The sequence below is a fragment of the Ruditapes philippinarum genome, unplaced genomic scaffold (genome assembly GCF_026571515.1).
Source record: "Ruditapes philippinarum isolate M1 unplaced genomic scaffold, ASM2657151v2 ctg2143_1_1_1_1, whole genome shotgun sequence".
Lineage (NCBI taxonomy): Eukaryota > Metazoa > Mollusca > Bivalvia > Venerida > Veneridae > Ruditapes > Ruditapes philippinarum.
Genome location: NW_026857690.1, coordinates 138,520 through 161,718, shown reverse-complemented (window position 1 = coordinate 161,718; position 23,199 = coordinate 138,520). Strand labels below are relative to the sequence as shown.

General features: G+C 32.2%; 2 protein-coding genes across 2 annotated transcripts; one reads left to right on the top strand and one right to left on the bottom strand.

The window, feature by feature from the left end:
• The first annotated feature begins 204 nt into the window (after positions 1–204).
• On the top strand, positions 205–5,266 carry LOC132750593 (PHD finger protein 23B-like). The gene is made up of 5 exons (XM_060740605.1): positions 205–365; positions 734–774; positions 1,213–1,317; positions 2,291–2,423; positions 2,716–5,266. The coding sequence occupies exons 1-5, from the start codon at positions 344–346 to the stop codon at positions 2,937–2,939; spliced, it is 525 nt and encodes a 174-aa protein (XP_060596588.1). The 5' UTR covers positions 205–343; the 3' UTR covers positions 2,940–5,266.
• A 5,210-nt stretch (positions 5,267–10,476) lies between these two features.
• LOC132750592 (MYG1 exonuclease-like) lies at positions 10,477–22,699 on the bottom strand. The gene is made up of 8 exons (XM_060740604.1): positions 22,651–22,699; positions 22,048–22,224; positions 20,133–20,228; positions 19,622–19,852; positions 17,821–17,899; positions 15,581–15,703; positions 13,888–14,069; positions 10,477–11,123 (listed from the first exon to the last, which is right to left on the bottom strand). Exons 2-8 carry the CDS (start codon positions 22,167–22,169, stop codon positions 10,958–10,960), a joined length of 999 nt encoding a protein of 332 aa, XP_060596587.1. The 5' UTR covers positions 22,170–22,224; positions 22,651–22,699; the 3' UTR covers positions 10,477–10,957.
• Positions 22,700–23,199: the final 500 nt, after the last annotated feature.

Here is a 23,199-nt window from a genome sequence, read left to right as displayed (position 1 = left end):
GGGCCGAGCTGACCCGGATTCCTTGTACTTGTAGTTCATTCAATTTATGGGCATTTGAGTGAAAATAATAATATTTCCTCAACATTTTTGTTTTGATTTCTTTAAAAGTATTTAAATTTACACTGATTTTATATATAATATTGATGATTTTAGTGATGTTTCGCCTAAAGTTATGATCACGTGACCAGACAGGAACCGGAAACACAAATATGCAAATTTACGAGTTCACGACACTGGCACGGAAAGAGGAAAGAAAGCGTCGTACTGCATATGAAATTTAACTGAGATCGCTAAAATAAAAGTGGATTTTGTCGCTTTTGATGGAATAAAATTCGATGCAATTATGACGGAAAATGTCTTCAAAGGTTTGTTTTTAATTTTTTAACTTCTTCTTGGTACTTTATTGGTTACTTTTTTCGCATGCAGCATTTTTATGGCAGCGGTGATCCGCGCTGTAGAACGTCGCATACACAAAAGATGGTGCAACCGTCAAAAATCAAGATATTTTTTAATTCTAAGAATAATCCTTAGTCGAAGAAAGACATAAGGTAATTATTGGATGTGTTTGTTTTAATGACAATTTATATTATTTTGTTGGATTAATCTGAAATTTTGAAAACAGCAAACTCGTTTTGGTCTCGCACAACCGTTCTGCCAAACCAAATTTTTCAGTGATCGTTAAAAAAATAACCAGCAATTGATACTGTACGCACGACATTTATTTTATTTTCAGCTCCAAGAAATAAAAGATTGCTGAATAGACGCGATTATGAGGTAAAAACTGTTCTGTTCTTCACTTGAATTTCTGCCAACAGTTTACTTTCAAAATGGCGGATAGAACGTCAGTCAGCCATATTTGTTAGGATTTCGTATATTGAAATCACGATAAGTCAAGGCACATATAATTCTGTTTGTGGTTTTCATGCTTTATCAATATTTTTGTGTGAATCTTTCACTTTGTATGCAAGTTGAAATTAAAGTAATATGTCCATACATCACTCAATTTTATCATTATTTGCTTTTCTTAGATTTTAGAATTATTTATTTTGTAGTGTACATAGATGAAACAAACATTAAATTTTGAGTAAAATCAATAATTCAAATAATAAAGAAGACTGCAACTGTTCAAAAAGGGACAAGTCTTAGTTTGATCATGGACGTTTTAAAAAAGATGTTTCCATAAATTAAAAACAAATTGTTGTAATTTTGTAGCCAGGTGGTATTTCACCACCAAAGAAAGGGAGAACCAAAGATGATTTCTACACATTCTGCTCGTGGGTCCTGACTTATACTCAGTATGAACAATGGAAACAAGACGTAAGCCACATATTTTAATAATTCTCCATTTAATTTTTATTAATCTAATGCTTATTCAGATAATGATGAATTCGATCAGTGGTCATCTTTTATAAATTTACAAGTAGAATATACAGCGGAACAAGTAGAAAAAAGTAGTCTGTGTGTGTTATAGATGAGTTAAGTATCAGCGAAGCAGAAGACCACCAGCATGTTCATATGATAATATGTTTTCATTTCACAAAAGAAAACCGGACTCCAAGCATGTCTAAAATGCTCACTATATAAACCACAGACAGGCTCAATCCGTTATCGATCCCATCAACGATTAATTTTGTGTGTGTTTTGGGCTTGACTTCCGGTTTTCCTTCGCTGATATCAATTAATAATATGACCTAGAGTCTTAAACTTAAATCTTGTGTTAAAATGAGACAAAAAAATGAAATCATTTAAAAAATGTCCTATTTTTTATACCACAGCTTAAAAGAACACTTCCTAAGGGGCCTTTAGAAGGTTTATAAATTGCCCCTGTTTGTAATTAAAAGGGTCATAGATTGAACACTATATTATGTCAGTTCCAGTTATTAGTTCTTGAAATTTTGGAAAATGTATTTCAATGAAATACTTGTGTCAGGTCAGGGATTTGAACTCACAGGCTGCTAAGTCTGCTTATGTTGGCTAAATGAAAGTAAATTCATGCTTAACTGTTAATATGGCAAACATTTTCATATTTTTCTTGTTTTTGATGATTATGCAAGTCCATTCAAGCTATTTTGAACTTCAACTTTATAAATGTTTAATTTGTTTGAAGAATTCATAGAATGTATACACCAAAATTCTCAATTAACATGTTCTCTATGTGTCAAAAGGATTTTACTATAAATGTCAAATACAATACAATGTTGTGTTCTAAAATGACTTCATATATATTATATAATGTATGTTTGTTATTTAGTGTCACTGGAATATAGAATAGGTGATTTTACTATTTTAGGAACTGAGAGCACGAGATAACACTAGCCCAATGGACAGTGCATCTAGTACTGCAGAAAGTTACACATCTGAGTCAACATTGTCATCCAGCAGCAAGGATGATAGTGGGCATAACATAGATCTTCAAGATTCAGGTAGTTGCTTTAAATATCATGATTTCATATGTTTCGTTTATAGCCTTTGTTTGTAATGCAAATCATAAGAAACAAGTACCCTTTGAAAGGAAAAGAAACATTTAAAGCGAAAATGAAAATGTAATATCTTGAAATAGTCCAGAAAAAATGAATTTGAAGTTGTTAAATATTTTTTGTATTTTTTACTTTCTTAGTTCAGACTAATTAATCCATGTTCTTGAAGCGTTGTTATGTAACTTTATATACATAGGATAAAGTTACTGGTTTTAAAGATTAAGTATTATTTTTGCAGATGACGAGAGTTGGGAACTTATCACATGTTTCTGTATGAAGCCATATGCAGGACGACCTATGATTGAATGTTCACAGTGTAATACTTGGATCCATTTATCATGTGCAAAAATTCGCAAATCCAACATACCTGACACTTTTGTGTGCAACTGTTGTAAAGAGAAACGGTTCAAATCGCGGAAGTCAAATCGTGTGAGAATTGAAAACAAGCGGATCACCATATAGCCCAGGCTTTGTTTTATTCATGTTATGCCACTGTTGTTAAATATGATTATTTTGTATGTTTGTTCAATGTTAATCGTGATGTTTTTAAATGGTGCAGATAAATTATATACTTGGTCTTGTCCCTCATAGCATTATGATTTTCCGTCATTTTGAGGATTTCAACTAAATTTTTTTTTCATGCAAGCAGAGTTATTAGAATAATCTGTTCCCTAGAAGCAAACATAAGCCTAAACAATTGAGGGATCATAGATATATTTTCTTAACTGTAATTGTTAAAAGGGAAAATAGCTTATTTATTTAAAGGTTAAAAATGTTGGGGTTTTCTATGTATTAATACCTTAAATTTCAATTTGTAATTTGGTATGACTCTCCACCTAAATATTTTAAAAAAAATGTTATATGGCAGCATATATTATTTTGATATTCAGAATTGAATATTTTGAACAATGCCTAAGTTAACATCTATTTTTGTTATGTTTTCTTGAATAGTGATACTTCAAAGACATATATTCCATTTGAACATGGCCTGACTAACAAGTATTAAAAAGTTTGTTCTTTTAGGGTTGTTTATGTGAGGTCTGAAGGGATTATATAAAAATGCATTGAAATTTACCAATTAAGCACATTTTAATTCCATTATAAACTATGTCTTGTAATCATTCTAGCAAGGTTTACATTTTAAACACATTCATGATGAAGCATGTACATTAGGAAATCTTTGTCAGACCTATTGTCATATGCTTTTATCCATGATCATGATTATAGAGCCTAAATCTTTCAACTTGTAAGTACAGGGCTGCGTTTCATAGGAAGTCCTAAGTGTAACCTAAGTCCTAGACTTACGACAGACTAAATGACTAATTTGAAACCACTTCAATAAATATTTTCATCTTTAGTCAAAGTCTTGGACATTTTTTTAGTTCAGTCTTCTGTGAAAAAGTACAAAATAAACAATGGCACCTGCTTCAACCATCAATGTGTAAATATGTTAATCTGCATTGCTTTTTAGAAGAGTCACATAAGTTAAGACATTTTCTTGATATGAAAATTGTCCCAGATTTGGTCATAGGACATATTTTAGTCTTAGGTCTTACCGTGAATTGCAACCCTGATTTTTGTCGTTAATATCACTGTTCTACTTTGTCGTACATTTCATCTTTTTAAAATGGGTTTATGTATTGGAAACATGTGCTCTCTTAAAAAATTGTGCAGTTTATTTACATTCCATGTTCTTAATGACCTGAAAATGTAAAAATCAAAACAGTATAAGGGATATTTTGATGCCAGTTTGCTTTTACAGACTAATCTATTTATAGCAAATAGACCCTTTTGAAAAAGTTATTTTCTTATAGATGATCTCTGAAGAACTGGCATTGTGCTGTATAATTGTTCATATTGGACATTACACTGATTGTGTTAAGGGTATTGTGCTATATTGAGGTGTCCATAATTAGCTTAATTTTAGTTTTGTATTGTTTATCATACTACTGTAAGTAAATTGAACAAATATTGTTTGTAAATTTTTGTGACATTTGGCGGGACATACTCTATCTAAATCATCTTGATATACTGCTTTATGAAAGTCTAATTGAGTGTTCTTGTTACGGAGGGTTTAAATTCTTTTTATAGAAACACTCACTGATAAATTTTTGGGGAAATGACATGAAAGTACCTTGATGTTACAGTTTTTGAAATAATGTAGCAAATTGTTACATTGTGTTACACTCTTTGATTATGTTCTGAATTTATAAATTGTCTTTTGCTCGATTGACTATAATAATGATTATAAGCAACATATTAAGGCAAATGACTGCAATGTCATCTGATTTTTAACTTCATAAATTGCATAGCTATGAAATGATTGCCTCCTCATTAATTTTTCCTTTTTTATAAGCATTCATAAATTGGCTTATCTTATTGACAAATGTATATCAATGTGCTAAACCTGTTACACAGGTGCCTGATCAGTCCCTTATATACATGTTGTTATTTTTTAATACACTATATGTTTTACTTTGTAGAGATTAATTAAAACAAGTGATCTAATGTATTATTTTCTGGAAATGAAACATTTTTGAATAATTTTTGCTTTCTGGTAAACTTTGCAACATGCTATACTTTTATGTTCATTTTACTAAATATAGATGGCATTTCCTTCTAAAAGAATAAAATAATAAATTAAACTGGGCTTAATTGATTTCAGCAATAATGCTAAAGTAGATGAAATGTTTGTTGTATTACAATGCATGTGCTTAATACTAGTGAATGACCTTTACAAGCCTATGTTATTCTGATCAATAATTCATATAGAAAAATGGCAAACTATGGAGTATTATACCCACTTACACCAGTACATGTTATATATGTAAGGTTACATGCTATGTTTAACATATTGTGAGGAGTGGTTCTTATGTTAAAAGTAAGTACTCACATAGTAATATTTTTATGACATTATTTGGCTAAAATGATATCATACACAATGAAATGTATAAAAGGAAAGGTTCTTTTACCTGTCTTTAAGGGCTTAATTAATTTTATTTATTTATCAGGTATTGTTCTAACAACTTTCAGAGAAAGTTTAACTTGATATATGTTTTATGTAAGACTTTGAAGGAGATAGAATTAAATTGTATTGCATGCATGTTTAATTTATTGAAATTATGGCATTAGAAGTTTTGTGAAATATATGACAAATTTGAAAAGCAATTTGATTAATCTATATATATATTTTTATGTATATAATTATATATACCTATGTGCTATTTATGAAAAGAAATTATTGTTTTACGCATGTTAGTTGCAAATTACGAGCAGAAATGAATGAATTTAATGGATTATTTTTCTTTCAAATAATTTGAATTCAACCAAACTTTTATTTTTAAGAAAAACTTTTCTTCAAAAGTAATTTATAACAGTTTTGATTATTCTTCATAGCATATATAAGGTAGATATGAAATTAAAGGGATACACCTGTATTAAAACAGGTTTTATTTATTGTTCCTGATCCTTGTAAATATGTCTGTATATTTTGTAAATAAAGAATGTACATTTTATATAAATATAAGTATTTATGAGGGGTGTTGAAAAATGTATGGAAAAATGCTTTTAATGGCCATTAAATGCAAAAATGCATATAGCTCATACCTATCCTTCATTTTAATATGTACCCTGTTGGACATGACACGGGCTAGCTTTTCTCACCATTATAGAGCTAGGTCATGCTGCAGTCAGAAGAGGGAATGTTGGTAGCTTTTAAATTCTTCAACTTGAAATAGACTGCTCCATAATTAAAAGAAGTTTAAATTTACATAATAAATCAAGACGGTTGAGTAAAGGAAATTCCGTCACACACACTCAAATTTATAAATATTTTGTCAAATAGTATATTTTTTTTAATAAATAAGTACACAAAGTCTGTTTTGTTAAAATATGTTGAGGGGGGGGGGGGGTATAAGAAATGTTAGCATTTTTCCATGCATTTTTAGACCTCTTGTAGATGTTTATGTTCCCCTGTAAAATTCTCCACATAATATAAAGTATTCAAAGTATAGCAGAGTAATAGAGCCCTGCTATAGCGGTATTATTTAAGTAAGATTTGTATGTGCAAATTCTTAGAAATCAAAACTACTTAAAGTCTTAGTTTGCTTATAAAATGACAGCTTATAATATTTATAAAATCTTCATTTTGTATTTTTTTTTTTCAAGATTTTTTTTCTTAAATATCATTGTTAGAGAACAGTAATAGGGTTTGTGAAATATTTGCTAACCTTCAGTATAACACCAAGAAAAAATAGGTCTGTGAAACCTTTCATTTAACAATGTAGAAACACCATGGGTAATCACAACAAAACTACATAACACATGTTATTATTAAACATCAAAAATTGGTCAGTTTTCATCATTGACAAATCATTATTGCAGGTTCTTTTTGTTTTAGAAAAATGATAACTTTCAAAATATATTTTGGTTCATTTACATGTATCTACTGTTTGCACAGATGTTTTTTTTTTGTTTTTTGTTTTTTTTTCAAACAATTTTTACTTATGGCCTATTGTTGCACCATATTGGGTTTTTATTTTATCATTGGCCAAGTATTTCAAAATTTTATTGGCTTATTTGATTCATGATAAAAGTATGGGAATAACAAAATTTGAGGAAATGCTGTTAGTTTTTATTTTAAATGTCTTTTTAGAAAATGTGCCAAGACACAAGAGAAAATGATAAAACTGCTGCTCATGTACCAAGTAACTTTGAGTGTAGGGGCAACTTCCTTATGATCTCCTGGACACAATTTTAGTTCCTTTTTAAGTCAAGAAAGGAAATCTTGCTTTTTAAGTTATATTTTTAGACATACCGTTTCTATTTATCTCAAAGGGGATAATCAAAATTTTCTGTTGGTAGAAGTTTATCAACAAGGCAATGATCAGGTAGTTTGTATTATTAAGTGGCTGTTTTGTCTGGGATTTATTTGTTCATTTAGATAGATATCATTTTCTGTTTGTGCAATACAACGTAAGTAAAAAAAAAAACACTCATGTTGATTTGGCTTGTGTTAGGTTGTAATTATATCAAACCACTATCATTTTTGTACCTGAAGGTAGAAATAAGGAATATAACTATGCTGCATTGAATTGTTTTGTACCAGTTGTAAATTTAAATGGTTTTTATAGATACAATTTTTTTGTACTCTGTTTGCAATTTAAACCTTGTCCTTGTGTAAAAACCATTGAAAAATTCATCTGTGAATAGACTTTTTATCATTTCATACCATTATTGAAACTGTTCTCTATGTATCATGATACAATTAAAATCTTGTTAATTATTTCATGTTTTACACAAATGTACAATGGTTCTGTACAAACAAAATGTTCTTTAAGTGTTTAAAATACATTAAAAAATATTTTATTAGATTAAAATGGTGTTATGTTGTTGTTTTTTCTCTCAATAGCAAAGATGTGCTTAAAAAGTGTGTTCATATAACACAACTGGTATGCGAATAGTTACTGTACAAAAGTCAGTTATTATAAAATATTTTTTTGATAAGCACGCTATATATAACAATATAGGATTGATATACACCAAAATCTGCCTGTCACACTCAGTTTTGGAAATCCTAATATGTTACTGATATAGAATACATTTAGTTAGGGGTGCTTTGTATTGTGTGTCAAAATTACTCCTATTTTAGAACGAATAAAAAGATGTTTAGTACACAAAATATAAGGCAAATATTGTCAACAATGTCTTGTTATCAGTCCTCAGCTCCACTTAAAATTTTGAAGAGAACATTGATACAGAGTTCATTAGGCATGTCATTCAGATTTAATTATACAGCATATACTAAATTGCCGAAAATTTCCCAACACCGTTATCACAACACATTTACGTGCATGTATGCATGCACTTTTACATATTTAAGCAAATTATTTATTCATATTCAATGTCGGGATTCAGAATTCAGTACTATTCAGTCAAATCCATCATAGAAATATGTATCATTAACCTAAAGTTATAATTTTGGAGACCAGTGAAAGGTGACTTTATGGTGATGGATCCTGCACATAAAATTTAAAATCAGGAATTTTATAAGTTCACAAGTTGTAGAACTCCTAATATACCTGAAAAACATAATTATTGTGAGACGCTTTCAGAAACCTGAAACTCTTGCATGGATAGACTTCATTTCATTACCCACTGTGAACACTATCTTGTATGCAAAACCAGAAATATTTCAAGCTACAGTTATCTCAAAGACAGTGAATACATAGTTATATGGTCTAATGAGGCATAAAGCTGCATGCAAAACCTTCAACAAGTTATATACCTACACATGGAGTAGGATATCTCCACATGTCCTAGAATAGACAGTAGCTTAAAACAAATAAAGACCTCGTACGTGACCCTTTAAGAGGCCAATCAAAACTAATTAAATGGGTCAATACAATTTCTATACCACCTTTATCAGCATAGCATATTGCATTTGTTTATTAATAGCGTTGATACGATACTTCGTTTCATTATGTCCAACCTACATTGTATATAGCAAGTGAACAGAAGAAAGTCAAAATAAGTCTACATTTGTATGCCCCCGCCATATAATGGCTGGGGCATATAGTGTTACCCTGTTCCGTCATTACATCATCATCAGTTTCCTTTCATTATTTTAGTAGCAGTTGCACACATTCAACTCAAATTTGACATATGGATATCATAAGAAAATACAGGTAAAGTTTGAATTTGGTCATGGTCAGATGATTTTTGACAGTTATGCCCCTTGATGAAATTTTCAGTTTCCGTTCATTATCTCTCCAACAGTATTGCACATTCAACTCAAATTTGACATATGGATACATCAAAGGAATGCGCAGGTCAAGTTTGAATTTTGTCATTGTTTGATGATTTTTGGCAGAGTTATGCCCCTTTCACTTTGAAAAAAAGGAAATTTTCAGTTTCCATTCATGATCTCCCCAACAGTTGTACATTTTCAACTCAAATTTATTATATGGATATGACATAAGAATACACTGGTCAAGTTTGAATTTGGTCATTGTTTGATGATAGCTGACAGAGTTATCCCTCTTGAACTTTGAAAAAAATCAGAAATTTTTATATCTCCCCAATGGTTGTACAAATTCAACTCAAATTTGACATACAAATACATCTAAGGAAAGTTTCAAAGCCATATGTTGATAGATTATCGGAGGTGATACACAAACTTAACATAAATTCCAAGTTGAAGAGGCATGATTCTGTCAAAATGCTTGATACAGTGACCTTGTCCTGTGTACAGATTGGGGTTATGATGGTGAACAAGTGTGCAAAGTTTCAAAGCCAGATGTCAATGGAATTTGAAAATATTTGAGATGGTACACAAACTTTAACTGTAATTTTATGTCGAAAGGCGGCATAATTCTGTGAAAATGCTCGATACAGTTACCTCCTCCTGTGTACAGATTGGAGGCATGATGGTGAACAAGTGTACAAAGTTTCAAATCCAGATGTCAATGGAATTAGAAAATATTTGAGGTGGTACGCAAACTTTTAACATAAATTTTAAGTTGAAGAAAGAAGCGTTATTCATAACTCAAAAATGAGGTGACCCCAAAAATTTTTTTGCTTCATATTCTGACAACATGCCAAATATTGAACAGTTTTAATTTTGCCTATGTGTCTATATGAAAATGGCTGTAACATAAGTGGTTACACAGACACTGACACTCAGGACTAGGATAGCTCTCTTTATTCTTCGAAAAGTCGAGCTAAAAATAGGCAGACTTTTTATATTTAATGCAGATTTATATTTTATCCTAAACATTTTACAACATCAACTGTTGGTCAATCACCATTATAACAGTCAACATTATGAGTCAGCTCAACTTGACAATGAAATATCGGGCATAATGTTGCTTTCAGAAAATGATTTAAAACATAAAAAAAGAGAAATAAAATTAATCTTTTTTAGAGTTTATTATTCCAGTAGGTCACTTAACATTTCAATTTCATTTGTTAAGTATTAAATTAACAAGTGACTTTTTATGTATAAATGTAATTCAACTTTCTTAAATTATAATTTGTTTACTGCTTACAAGCAACCCTTACTTTGTTGGGATATTAAGAAATTAAATTTCCTTTTCTTTTAAAAACATATACATGCTGGAATTTAAGTTAAATTCAAAATATTACAATTTCATTAAAAGACAAAAATATATCTACATTATAAATAAGCTGCATTGTAATATTTAAATGAAATATACATGTATGTTTTTTTATGCATATACTTGACAACTGCTTCATTTTGTATGCCTTTCCAGCATACTTGTATGGAAATACAGAGAGAAAAAAACATCATATAAGTCCTTAAAATTTTCTACCAGTATGATTTTAAAGTGAGTCACTCGAAGTTGAAAATGAACATGTTAATACTTCATTTCAAGCCGCCTTCTATTAACCCATTCCTTATAATAATGACATCGTTCAAAAACTTTTTATAAGCCGATACCCCACAATAAACATAGCTTTCATGTCTGCTGTTTAAGACTGTATTTAGCCATGGCTAAAGCTCCTTCGTAAGTAGTATTGCCTCCAATAAAACCATTGGCATGTACAAAAATACATCCTGGAATTCCAGACTTGTCAGAGAGTTCCTGATCCCTCAAACCCTGCCATTCTTTAGGTAATGAAAGTCTGCAAATAAAAAATAGTTCAATTACATATGTACATAAAAAACATTGCTTTCCCACCAAACTGCTATTAAAAATTATGGAAAATTTCCCTAATTTTAAAGTATTGATAACCAAGATAAAATAATCTTGGTAATCATTTTTTCAAAATTAAGGGGTTAAGGTTATGCATAGAGTTTATATAATTTTTTCTATAAACACAGGATTTATTTTCACCGAGTGGTATGAAATATGATAATAATCACATGAAAAAATAAATCCTGTACTTATAGAAAATACTTGAATTTTCTGTTCATTATATACATTTTTCTCTTTTAAGGTTCTAGCTAAAACTGTAATCACAACGGTTAATGTTGTCCTTAGCAACACTATAAGGGATTAAATATGAGTGCGGAAGTTGGAATATTTCCACTCACCCACAGAAATATTTGACAGATATCTGTACTTATTGAAAGCTTATCTTCACATGCCCATATAAAAATTAAAATAAGTTTGACATGTTTTAAGTGGAAATTGTCCTTTTTAGTAAAGAGTGCACAGATTTCCTTATACATGTATAAAGACAGTTTGTTGAAACCTTTGCAAATTTTAATCTGCAATACATCATGTCTAAAATACGAGGGGCATTTATAAAGCATTAATCAGTGTAAATTTTTACCGTTAATTTGAGCGCAATTGGTACATATTACACATGTATGGTAAGACTGTCCTCTACAATTATATGCACAAGGTGCACACCGTGATATACCTACGCAGTGAGCGAAATGTTCATTTGAATCGACTACGGTCAGGTACACTGCAGTTGAAAATGGCAGAAAAAGAGAGTTTTTCAGATGAGCAATGAGTGTATTGTAAAATTTGCGCATTGCTAGGTGTTGCTGCACCTGATATTAAATCAGACTCTTAGACACTGTTTATGGGGATAGTGCCCTATCGTATTCCACAGTAAGAAGATGGGTTTGACTTTTTACCTCCGGTAGAGAGACTACAAAAGATGAGGCCCGTCCTGGTCTTCCAGTCACAACAATGACTGACGAAAATATTACTGCTGTTAAAAAAGTTGTGGAAGATGATGCCCGCTGTACAGTGGAGGAGATTTATGTGGCATTAATTCATCATCGGTTTTTCAAGTATTGACTCGCGTGTTAAAGTTACGCAAGGTTGGCCCGATAGATACCCCACCTTCTCACTGAGGACCAAAAACGGGAGCACGTGTGATTTGCGTCACAGCGGCTCAATAGGTACAAAAATGCTGACCAAAACCGTATGAATAAAATTGAGCCTCGTGATGAAACATGGGTCTATTTTTATGGCCTGATGGTAAAGAAAACAATAAGGTCTGGGTCGGTGAAAATGACGAACAGCCCCAAATTGCCCGCACCTCAAAACGCATTATGGTTGCATTATTTTTTGATTGCAAGGGAATAGTGGCTCGAATTCCTATACCAGTAGTCTTACCGAAATATTTTATCGAGATTCAGTTCTTTTTGCTGTTGTTAGTCACTATACTACAGCCTGTCCCCGTACGGGGAATCAAACTCCTGCATGACAACACACCTGCCAACAAGTCAGTGGTGGTAAGGTTGTATCTTAGCGACAATAGCATTAAGACTTTACCACACCCTGCATACAGCCATGTCTTGCTCCATGTGACTTTTTGTTGAATCCTTACATCAAGAACTACATGAGAGGTCGCCATTTTAAAACTCGGCAAGGGTTGATTTAACAATTTCCGTAGAAATATTATGTCTAAGACTAAAGTGCCACACTGATAAATACTTTATAAATGCCCTTCATATATTCTTTTCAGAGCCAATTAAATATTCTACTAGTTAGTTGGTGTATATGTTTGTCAGGAAATTTCATACCTGATTTCACAATCTCAACCATGAACTGGTCAGTAATTAGAATCCTAATTTTTTTCCAACATGAACAACTTATAATCCTAGATTCCAGCAACATCTTCTAAACAATTTAAATGACAAAATTTTAATACAGACTTAAATTAAAATAAAACAAAGAGCACGGCTAGGGGGAGCATTATATGCCCGAAAGTGTTTTTTCTTTTCATTTAGTAAGGATGAAGCATTTGTAAGACATGGGAATTAAATAAAGTATTACCTCCTTCAAATAGCAATCCTCCTAAAAAGTTTGAATATTGTGGGCCAAATTGAACTGAAGTTATGCTCCGGAAACTGTTTTCAATTTTATAGTAATAGTGACCTTGACCTTTGACCTTGTGTCCCCAAAATCAATAGGAGTGTTCTACCAAATATGGACAATCATCAAATGAAGTTTGAATATTGTGGGCCAAATGGAACTCAAGTTATGCTCTGGAAACTGTTTTCAGTTTTAAGGTAATAGTGACCTTGACCTTTGACCTTGTGACCCAAAAATTAATAGGGGTCTTCTATCCAATATGGACAATCATCCTATGAAGTTTAACACTGTGGGCCAAATGGAACTTAAGTTATGCTCCGGAAACCAAATTGGTAAAGGACGGACAGACAGATGGACGTTCCAACATTTTGGGTTTAGGGGCTATTTTCTTTGTTATTTTCTTTGTTTTCTTAAGGGCTACTAGCCCATAAACCCTTTGATCACTGAATGAACCTATTTTTCTCTTTTGTTCTCTTTACTGTTATGTAGCCCCTAAACCCAAAATGTTTGCTCGGACAGACAGACAGACGGACGCCAGGGGGTATAACATAATATGACCAAAATTCTTTCGGGCATATAAAAACAATGCAATATAAGAATATCTATACCTATTTTCAAAGCTCCCCAATAATTTGGGTACACACTGAACCCTCCATTTGCCAGCAGTGTCTGTATAGAGGACATATTTTATAAGTGGTGAGATTTCCAGCTCTTTCTCCAGTGTAAATAGATGATCTTTCCACGGACAACCTCCCTGAGATAAACACATGATCTCTCCACTGGCATCCACCTGATACAAATAAATACAAGAGCCATGTCAACATGGCCATCCCCCGCCGAATGTGTTTGCTCATTGGAAGAATGTATATGTAGTAGAGCGGAATAATTCCATTTTAAGAGGTCTTTTGGTAATGAAAACTGATGGCTATAGTGATTACAGATTTGAAACCTATGTGAATACTGATGGCTGAAAATAACAAAGGGCAATTACTGAAAAATAATGCAGGGTAGGTTATCATTCTTGTGTGCTGCATCCCTCCTCAGTAAAATCTATCCACCTATGAAGTTTGAAGTTGATACCTCAAATACTTTTTGAGAAAAAAATTGAATTGAAAAATTAAGTATGAAAAAGAACAAAGGGCAATAACTCAAAAATTATAAAAGGTAGTTATCATTCTTGTGCAGTGCACACCTCCTGCGTGAGATCTATGCACCTATGAAGTTTCATTTTGATATCTCAAAGGCTTTTTGAGTTATGCTCTGGACAAAAATTAATTTTGAAAAATAACAAAGGGCAATAACTCAAAAATAATGCAGGGTAGAGTTATCATTCTAAAGCACTGCACTCCTCCTCAATGAGATCCATCCACCTTTGAAGTTTCAAATTGATACCTCAAATACTTTTTGAGATAAGCTCTGGACAAAATAGCATAAAAAAGGGCAATAACTCAAAAATTGTATAGGGAAGAGTTATCATTCTTGCGCATAACATTCCTGCTCAATAAGATCTATCCACCTATGACATTTCATGTTGATATCTCAAACACTTTTTGAGTTATGCTCCACTCAGGTGAAAAATTAGGTATGAAAAATAACAAAGGGCAATAACTCAAAAATTATGAAAGGTAGAGTTATCATTCTTGTGCACTGCACACCTCCTGAGTGAGATCTATGCACCTATGAAGTTTCATGTAAATATCTCATAGGCTTTTGGAGTTATGCTCTGGACAAAAATCAATTTTGAAAAATAACAAAGGGCAATAACTCAAAAATCGTGCCAGGTAGAGTTATCATTCTTGTGCACTGCACTCCTCCTCAATGAGGTCTATCCACCTATGACGTTTCAAGTTGATAACTCAAATACTTTTAGAGATATGCTCCGGACAAAAATGTCGGACGGAAGGACGGACGGACGGAGACTATTTCTATATCCTCCGCCGAAATTTTTCGGCGGGGGATAAATATTAATGGTCCACCATAAGTTGAATAAATTAATTCAGACAGACAGACAGACAACCTTTAGGGTACAAATAACAATAATTCTAACTTCTGTTTAAATGAAAAGTTTCAGGACATACTTCAAAAGTAGAATCATATGTCATTATACAACAAAGAAATAGCAGAGTCAGACATGTATTTCATTAGTAACCTTATTTCTAAAACTTCACTGCTAACGTAATTTATCCCATTTTATTGGTAACCTTATTTCTACCATTTTATTGGTAACCTTAATTCTACCATTTTATTGGTAACCTTATTTCTACCACTTGCTGGTAAGCTTTCTTTAATTTAACTGGTTACCTTATTTCTACCATTTAAAGCCTCTTCTACCAATTCTCGAGCTGGGAGCCAAGAATTCTTGCAGTACAAAACTCGGTCCAGGAAAACTTTACCAACAATTTCCATAGCTTTCTTGAATTGTTCCTAAAACAAATCAACATTATGTGGTTCATGCATCTATATGTTTTAAACTAAAAGTAAATGTGTTTTCACAAAATCTAATTTGTTTTTATCAATTGTTAAGAATCTTGGAAGTCAAAAAGTAATTGATGAGAATAAATATGCTTCTATGAGGGACAGCATCTATTACATTCAAAAATACAATTGTGTATGCAATTTCTTAATCATATTATTTACAATATGTGTACAGTCATGTCCGGTGATCTTGCGCGGCCGGTGATCTTGGGCACTCGGCATTTCCTTTCGTTTGGCTGTTTGTTAATGCTGTCACTAGAAATTTTCAGCCAAAATTTGTGACTTGGTCTTACTTTGAACTACAACAAGGTAAGAAAGTTAAAAAAATATCTGTCAAACATGTTTGTTTACATTATTTCGTCATCCTAATTATTTATTCATAAACACGCCCACTGACCTATTTTCCCATTATATTCCTGTCTATTCATCCAGTTCCAAAATCTTACGTCCAGCAAGAAAAAAAATCAATATCACACATTTTAAAGCAGTATTGCACCGATAAAACGTTGTAAATTTTCTTTTTTCCCTTTGCAAATTAAGGTGTGTTCAGTTGTTATCTCCTGCCGATTCCCGCCATCTTGTCAAAATGGGCCCCTCCCGCGCTTTTCAATTTTTTTTCTACGGAAGCGTAAAAGGGTCTAGACAAGAGCATTGAATTTGTTAACTGGTGTTGTACTGTGTGTAGTCAATGGGTGCATCTGAAATTCTGTACAGAAATTGAGACATTGACTGGTAGTGATGATTTCAGGTGTCCCAGGTGTAGTAGTGAACAGTAAAATAACAAACCCTTGATGTAAATAAGTTTGTGTTATAGTTTTGTTTGAACAGTTTGAACAGTTTAAATTAGTTTTCATTAATTGGACTCACAAAATTTATCTTGATAGTATTACTGGGACACCATACTTTTAAAAAAAGGGACCGTGACGTCATTCATTACATATGTGCAAGATCACCGGACAAATAAATGTTGGGATTAAACATGGTGGTAAGTGTTTACATTGTTGCACTCCTGCAGTTCATTGAGTTATTTCCAAAAAAATTTTCTGTCATTATATGTCTTAAAGATTTTTGCAAATAGGAAAATAATTATGAGTTTTTTGTATTTATTTGAATTGTGGTAAATTAGCTGATAAGTGCTTAGGTGCGCAAGATTACCGGACAGCATCGTACTATTACCAGTGTTGCATCTAGAATTTCAAAATTATGGGGGATTGTCCCCCACTCAATTGAAAAATGTGGGGGATTTGAAAAAGATGTGGGGGACATACATTTACCTTACAATATGACATACCGAAAAGAAGTCATTTATTTTATGTTCAGGCATTTTTGACAGCTATCGTCCGCTCAAAAACGGAAGTAAAAAAATAAAATATTGACGAATACTACAAAACACACGTGAGATGACACAGTTGGCTGCTACACGCGATTTAGTGAGTATTTTAGTCATAACCACGAGTGAAAACAAACATGGCTGAAGCGTTCAAGATATGATGAAGATATATTGAATTAAGTTGAAAAGATCGTCAGATGCGCAACTTGGCGCGCACTGCCTTCATTAAAATGCGCAATCTGCATAAAAAATGCGCAAATCATGCACTCGCGCGGCCTAGATGCAACACTGTATTACTACTACAAAAAGTAATGGTCCAACCTCTCATTTGCCAAGAGATACCATATTATTCCAAATATTTATAAAGAGAATAATATAATAATTATTGGCTAGATAAATAAACATTACATTATTTATATTTACAGTTCTTTAAAATGCAGACTTCATTTATTCACATTTCAGACTACTACAAAAGTAGTTAATTTTAGAAATGAAAAGTTGATTAATATTAGGTTACATTGTTTCCTTCTCTTGTTATGCAGAGAGTCTAAAATACATTGTCACCTATGAGCATAGTAAGTAATTTTGATATTGCTGTCGATTAGATAAACAACTGATTGTTCTTTACTCTAAAAGCAGAACAAATATATTTCACATATTTAGAAATGTGAAGGGCATTTGTTGCTTCTTTTTTGTTTTTGTTTTCAATTTTTAACAGTAGTATTTAACTTTTTACTTCCTCATCTTTATCTGTTTCGTTCCAAGAAGGGTTCAAGTTTGACACCTGGCCACTGAGATTTGTTGTTACTTTGTACCTGAAAGAAACACACACAAAAATATCATAAAGGCAATACATCATTACATGCTTAAAATTGTAAGGTACATTTAACAAGAACACACCATGCAGTGTTAACTAGGAGTGCAACAATGACTCCCAATAATGCTGAACTGCAATTTAGAGCTGACTATTCAATTCTCGATTCATCATGGTCGTATTTTGATTTGATTCATTTTCATGAAAAAATCTCCCTTCTGTTATTAAACAAATGTTTCTTTAAGCAAGCATTTCTTTCATTGGATACATCTTCTCCCTTACCCAATCAAATGTAAACATTTATACATGTTGCTTAAAATGGAGACAAACCACAAATTGTTGACACTCTTGGGTCATTAAAGTCAGGTGTCTTTTGTTGTAACTAAATAGTTTTTAAAGTATTCCCTATAGAAAAATTAATGTAAATACTGCCTGAGTAATTGAATAGAAATAAATGGAATCACAAAACAGTAATAGAGAATCAAATCAAGTGAAATCTGAACTGTTGCACTCATAGTGTTAAAAACTTATCTGTTAAGGTATTAGCACCCTAATGCATTACCTCCGCTTTGAAGAGTATTCAAATAGGCTAGAACTACTGTTAACTGCATTGAAAATGAGGGCCATGGGTTCAATCCCCAGAAGGGTCAACTTTTTTTTTCTTTCTTTTTTTCTTTTAACATTATTTATGTATCTCTCATGTCCCATTTGGAAAGAAAAAAGTGTTTAATTTTGATTTTTTAATTTATGTAGGTATTTATTGGCTAAATTATGCTAAATCTAGTAATAAATATGGTACCTGATATTTTCAAAGTGTAATATAATCAAAACTAGACGGTAAAAGTATTTCATATTTTACAAGATCAACCCATATACTTTTTAAAAAATTTAGGGAAACTTTGAAAACAGGCACTCATTTGAGTAAATTTTAAGAATTTTTTTAATTAGGCTCCCTAAGTAGAAAAATGGTCAGACACGTGGTAAAAATATGGTGGGGTAGGGTAACATTTTTATACAGATTTCATAAATTTTAAGTAGAAACTATAATTTTGCTTATGTGGATTGTTAGCTGAATGGTACTATTTGTTTCTTACCAAAAATTAATGGGAAAACATTTTTCATTAGAATGTTATTGCAGATTATTTAAAGGTTCCTCATTTCTAAAAAAGGGCCCTCATAACATCCTAGCTTGAGTTCAGAAAAGTGGCCATAACTTGATTTCCGTACGGTAAACTTTGTTTAAATTTTGCATACAGGTGTACTTTAAGGTATACATCTGACCTATGATGTCAATTTTTTAGTTCCTGATAGTGCCCATTAGGGTCCTAATACCTTAAGTGTGAATTCGACAAAATTTTAAATTAAAAAGAGGCATAACTCCAAAACTATAGCTTTCAGAATTATACCTCATGTCAAACAACTGCATCTTGTCATGTTAAGCAAGTATTCCAAGTTTCAAGTCGATTAACTTTTAGAATGTTTGAATAATTAACCCCTACATAAACATTAAATAAACATTTTCTTTGCTCAACAAATTAAGTCAATTAATACAAGTTTGTTGTTAAAACATTTCATTGACTGGATCATTTTTGTGGGTTTGCCACCCTTTGATAAGAACCCCAACCTCCTGAAAAGCTTTTAAAAATCTTAACATGAACCGAATTGTTCACATAGTCCAAATAATTTATACATATAGTAAATTAGGAAAATTGCCATAAAGTACTTTGGAGTTCCATCATACTGGTTCACACCATTATCAATACCATCCACCTCCTCGATAAAGTTCTCATACACCTGATCAAATACCACTTCCGTGATAGGGTCATCTACTTTCACTTCTAGAATCTGTGATATCACTTTCCGTCCAAAATGTAGATATACAAGTCCTGCACTGCTTAACTTAGTCACCCATTTCTTACCTGCACAGAGGCTTGACATGGTTTCAGTAAAACTCCTGAAAAAAAATTGTTAAAAGAAACATTTGCATTACATGCTATGGCAGACTGTCAAAAAAGGCCAAAACAAAAGGCTTAAAAACTGAAAGATAATGCTACAAGTATGAAATTGAAAAGGTCAATCCAGTCAGAGCATGATGCTTTAAAATATTATTCCATGATTTGCAATATTATGAAGGATATATAAAGAAATGTTATTTAAAAGGTCTGGCATAACGTCTAGCTCTGATATATATTGGTTGAATATCAGTATTACACTTTAAACATAGTTCTAAATACCTCTGATGATGGTCATATCTATGCTTTTCTGGATCAAACACCCCACCAACATCTACAACTATATCACATGTATCCAACACTTTCTGGTCCCGTGTTCTGAAATTTTGTGGCAACTCAATTACAAACATTTAATGTTTCAATATTAAATGGATAATGAAGATGCTCATCTAAATAGCTAGGTAACTATATGAACAGATGAATACATGTAGATAATTTTAATTGGTATATAATTATCTTAAGAATAAACAGTCATAAGTACAAAAGAATTTCCATGAATACATTCTTTCTGTTTAAATATCAATTAGTTTTAACTTTCATCTGACTTTATCTTGAGAACATTTTCAGTATGTCTATATGGATGACAAATTATTGGTTCATAAGCCAATTGAATGATAATGTCAATTTTATGGTTCTGTTAATCATAATGTCATGGTTGAGTCAGTTCATTATTCTGAAATGCACCATTCAATAGAAACTTGGCCCCTAAATTTCTAGGAATAATCTTTGAGTTGTGGATCAACAAACCCAGAATGAACCGTGAAGTGGAAAACCTCCCTAAATGGATGGCACTACCAGTTGGACATATACCCTGCTTTCTTGGCATCAAACAAAATGTTCTAACTGACCAAACAGTCAAAGCATGAATAATTTCCCGTCAATCCTGTTACATTAACCTTGAAGAAAAGAGTCTCTTTTCATTTAAAGAGTACAATTGACACAATTTTTGTCACACAAATGACTAGTGCATCATCTATTTGTCTGCATTCTATTAACGTTTAACTAAACTTATTGAGGAAATCAATAATAGATACCAAAGGCTACACATAAGAATCTGTCAGAATTTACTTACTAATTAAGGGGCACACAGACTTTAATACGGGGAGGTCAAAGACCGGGCCCGCGAAGCGGGTCCGGGCTTTGGCTTGCCCGGCTATAGACTACATGTGTATATTCAAAAGAAAATCAAATAAAAAACATTTAAAAAATATATAGAATTCTATACCTATCAATGAAATTTTCAGTGTCAGTTCTAGTCGGGCGCCGCCATTTGCAATGTAACTCAATGATAATAGGCGGGGTATTCCGATAACGGAACAAACCTCAACTTTTCGGATAAATGATAATCATCGAGTGTTCCAAGTGAAAACGGAAGCGATGCATGTGATACCGAATGACACCTTTAAAACGGATTTTTTTTTTAACAACTTCCCCGTCTATAGGCTTTGCCTAATTTCATATTAAGTAAACACAGTAATTCACCCAATGACAGCCTCTATATGAACTACGTAAAATACGTATATGATAAATTATCGAGTGAAAATATACGAGTTCCCTCTCTTATCTTCGAGTAAAATCAATATCTCTAATGTTAAAACAATACAAATTTAGCCATTTTTAAACAGCAAGTTTGAGGTGATTTAATGTCCGATTTTAATTTTTTTTACACCAATGAAAAGCTTGTGATCTTAGCTTCGTCTCAGTATATAATATAGGTTTTTAAATTTACAGTTAAACCTACCACAAGTCAGACCATTTTACATATGATTATACATTGAGATATGCAACTCGTTATCTTTAATACTAGCAATTCTGCTGATAAGAATAGCCTGTCCTCAGCTAGTTCTGAAACTTTCAATCGGTGTATTAGGGATTAAATCTTAAGTATAAATAGCAGATTACAGTGTCTATTCTAGGAGGGGGGGATTGATGGATCCACTCATATTTTTGAGACGTCCCCCTATTTTTTCAGAGGAAGGCAGAAATTTTACAAAGAGAAAGAAGGAAAAAGATCAACAAATGTAATAAATTCTTACTGTTCAATAAAAATCATCCGTTTTTCGAATCCTAGAATAGACACTGAGATTAATAAAGATCATTTTTGGTTTGTGAAATGAGAAATGAAAAAATAACTAACCTGACAATTTCTGCATTTTTGTACTGTGGAAGTAATTTCAGCATGAAACATGCAAGTACCTCGTCACAGTGAAAATGACCATTGTGTGTTCCAATCTTCAAACATTTGATATCCCCCGACATATTTCCAAACTTCCTCAAAATCTTCTTAAGTGCTGTTGTATGTAATTTTGGTGTACTAACAATGTAAAATATCACATATAATAATGGCTAAACGGTAAAATAGGTTATGTATAGGCAGTTTAACAAGGACTAATGTTAGCTCTATACAAGTGAAAAATATTCAAATCTTAGCACGTTTTGATTTATTTTCATAATTATTTTTGAGCGTATATCTTGCTCGTTGATTTTTAAATATTACATAATGCTATCAAAATTAGTATATATATTGTAAAATACCACCAGCAGCGACACTCGATATTACTGATGCAAGATTGGTGAAATTTTAAATTTATGCACGTCGCGAAAACTAATGATATTACTAAAGTTGCACAGATAAAAACATATTGACAAAAATGTTCATAGCCTATATCATTCAATACAATAAAAACAATCTAATTTAAATATGCATTCCCGATATTAATGCGTAAAATATATGTAAAACCTTTCAAAATTTAAAATCCTGAGAGACCGGCAAAATACACGGTGAAACATGAGAACTTATGAATGTAGAAAATATTTATTTGTTGGTCTTACAACACTATTTGTACCATGAAAGGAGTTGGACAACATTAACCTTATCAGTTATGTAGACGTGTTATAGTGAATAAAATGCCCTATTTTGGCCAAAACACTTTTTGAGAAATGTTGTTAGAAAAGTGATTACTTTTGGCGCCGTCCCATATAAGCATGGGGGGCCAGAGGAGGGGAAGGGGGGGGGGGGGTTTTCGGTTTGAAGGGGGTTAATTAATAGCAGCCTGCCTCATCGCCAAGAATATTTTGGAATGTGGGGGGGGGGGCGCTAAAAATGGCACCAGGTCGACCTTAAAGTAACGTGTAACCAATGGTGAAAATCTTTTGACTATCTCAATCCATTGAGAAGTAATAATAATAATAATAATAATAATAATAAAATAGAAACCCAAGATATACTGAACCTTACAGCTATTGATAAAAAGGCAGTTGTTTGAAGGTGTTTTCGCTGCCGCCTAAA

Coding starts and splice junctions, on each gene's coding strand:
- LOC132750593 (XM_060740605.1), top strand. CDS start 344: ATGACGGAAAATGTCTTCAAAG. Junction 366..733: donor GACGGAAAATGTCTTCAAAG/GTTTGTTTTTAA, acceptor TTTTATTTTCAG/CTCCAAGAAATAAAAGATTG. Junction 775..1,212: donor TGAATAGACGCGATTATGAG/GTAAAAACTGTT, acceptor GTAATTTTGTAG/CCAGGTGGTATTTCACCACC.
- LOC132750592 (XM_060740604.1), bottom strand. CDS start 22,169: ATGTCGGGGGATATCAAATGTTTGAAGATTGGAACACACAATGGTCAT. Junction 19,853..20,132: donor AGATATGACCATCATCAGAG/GTATTTAGAACT, acceptor ATTTTTTTTCAG/GAGTTTTACTGAAACCATGT. Junction 17,900..19,621: donor CAGTATGATGGAACTCCAAA/GTACTTTATGGC, acceptor TGTTTCTTTCAG/GTACAAAGTAACAACAAATC.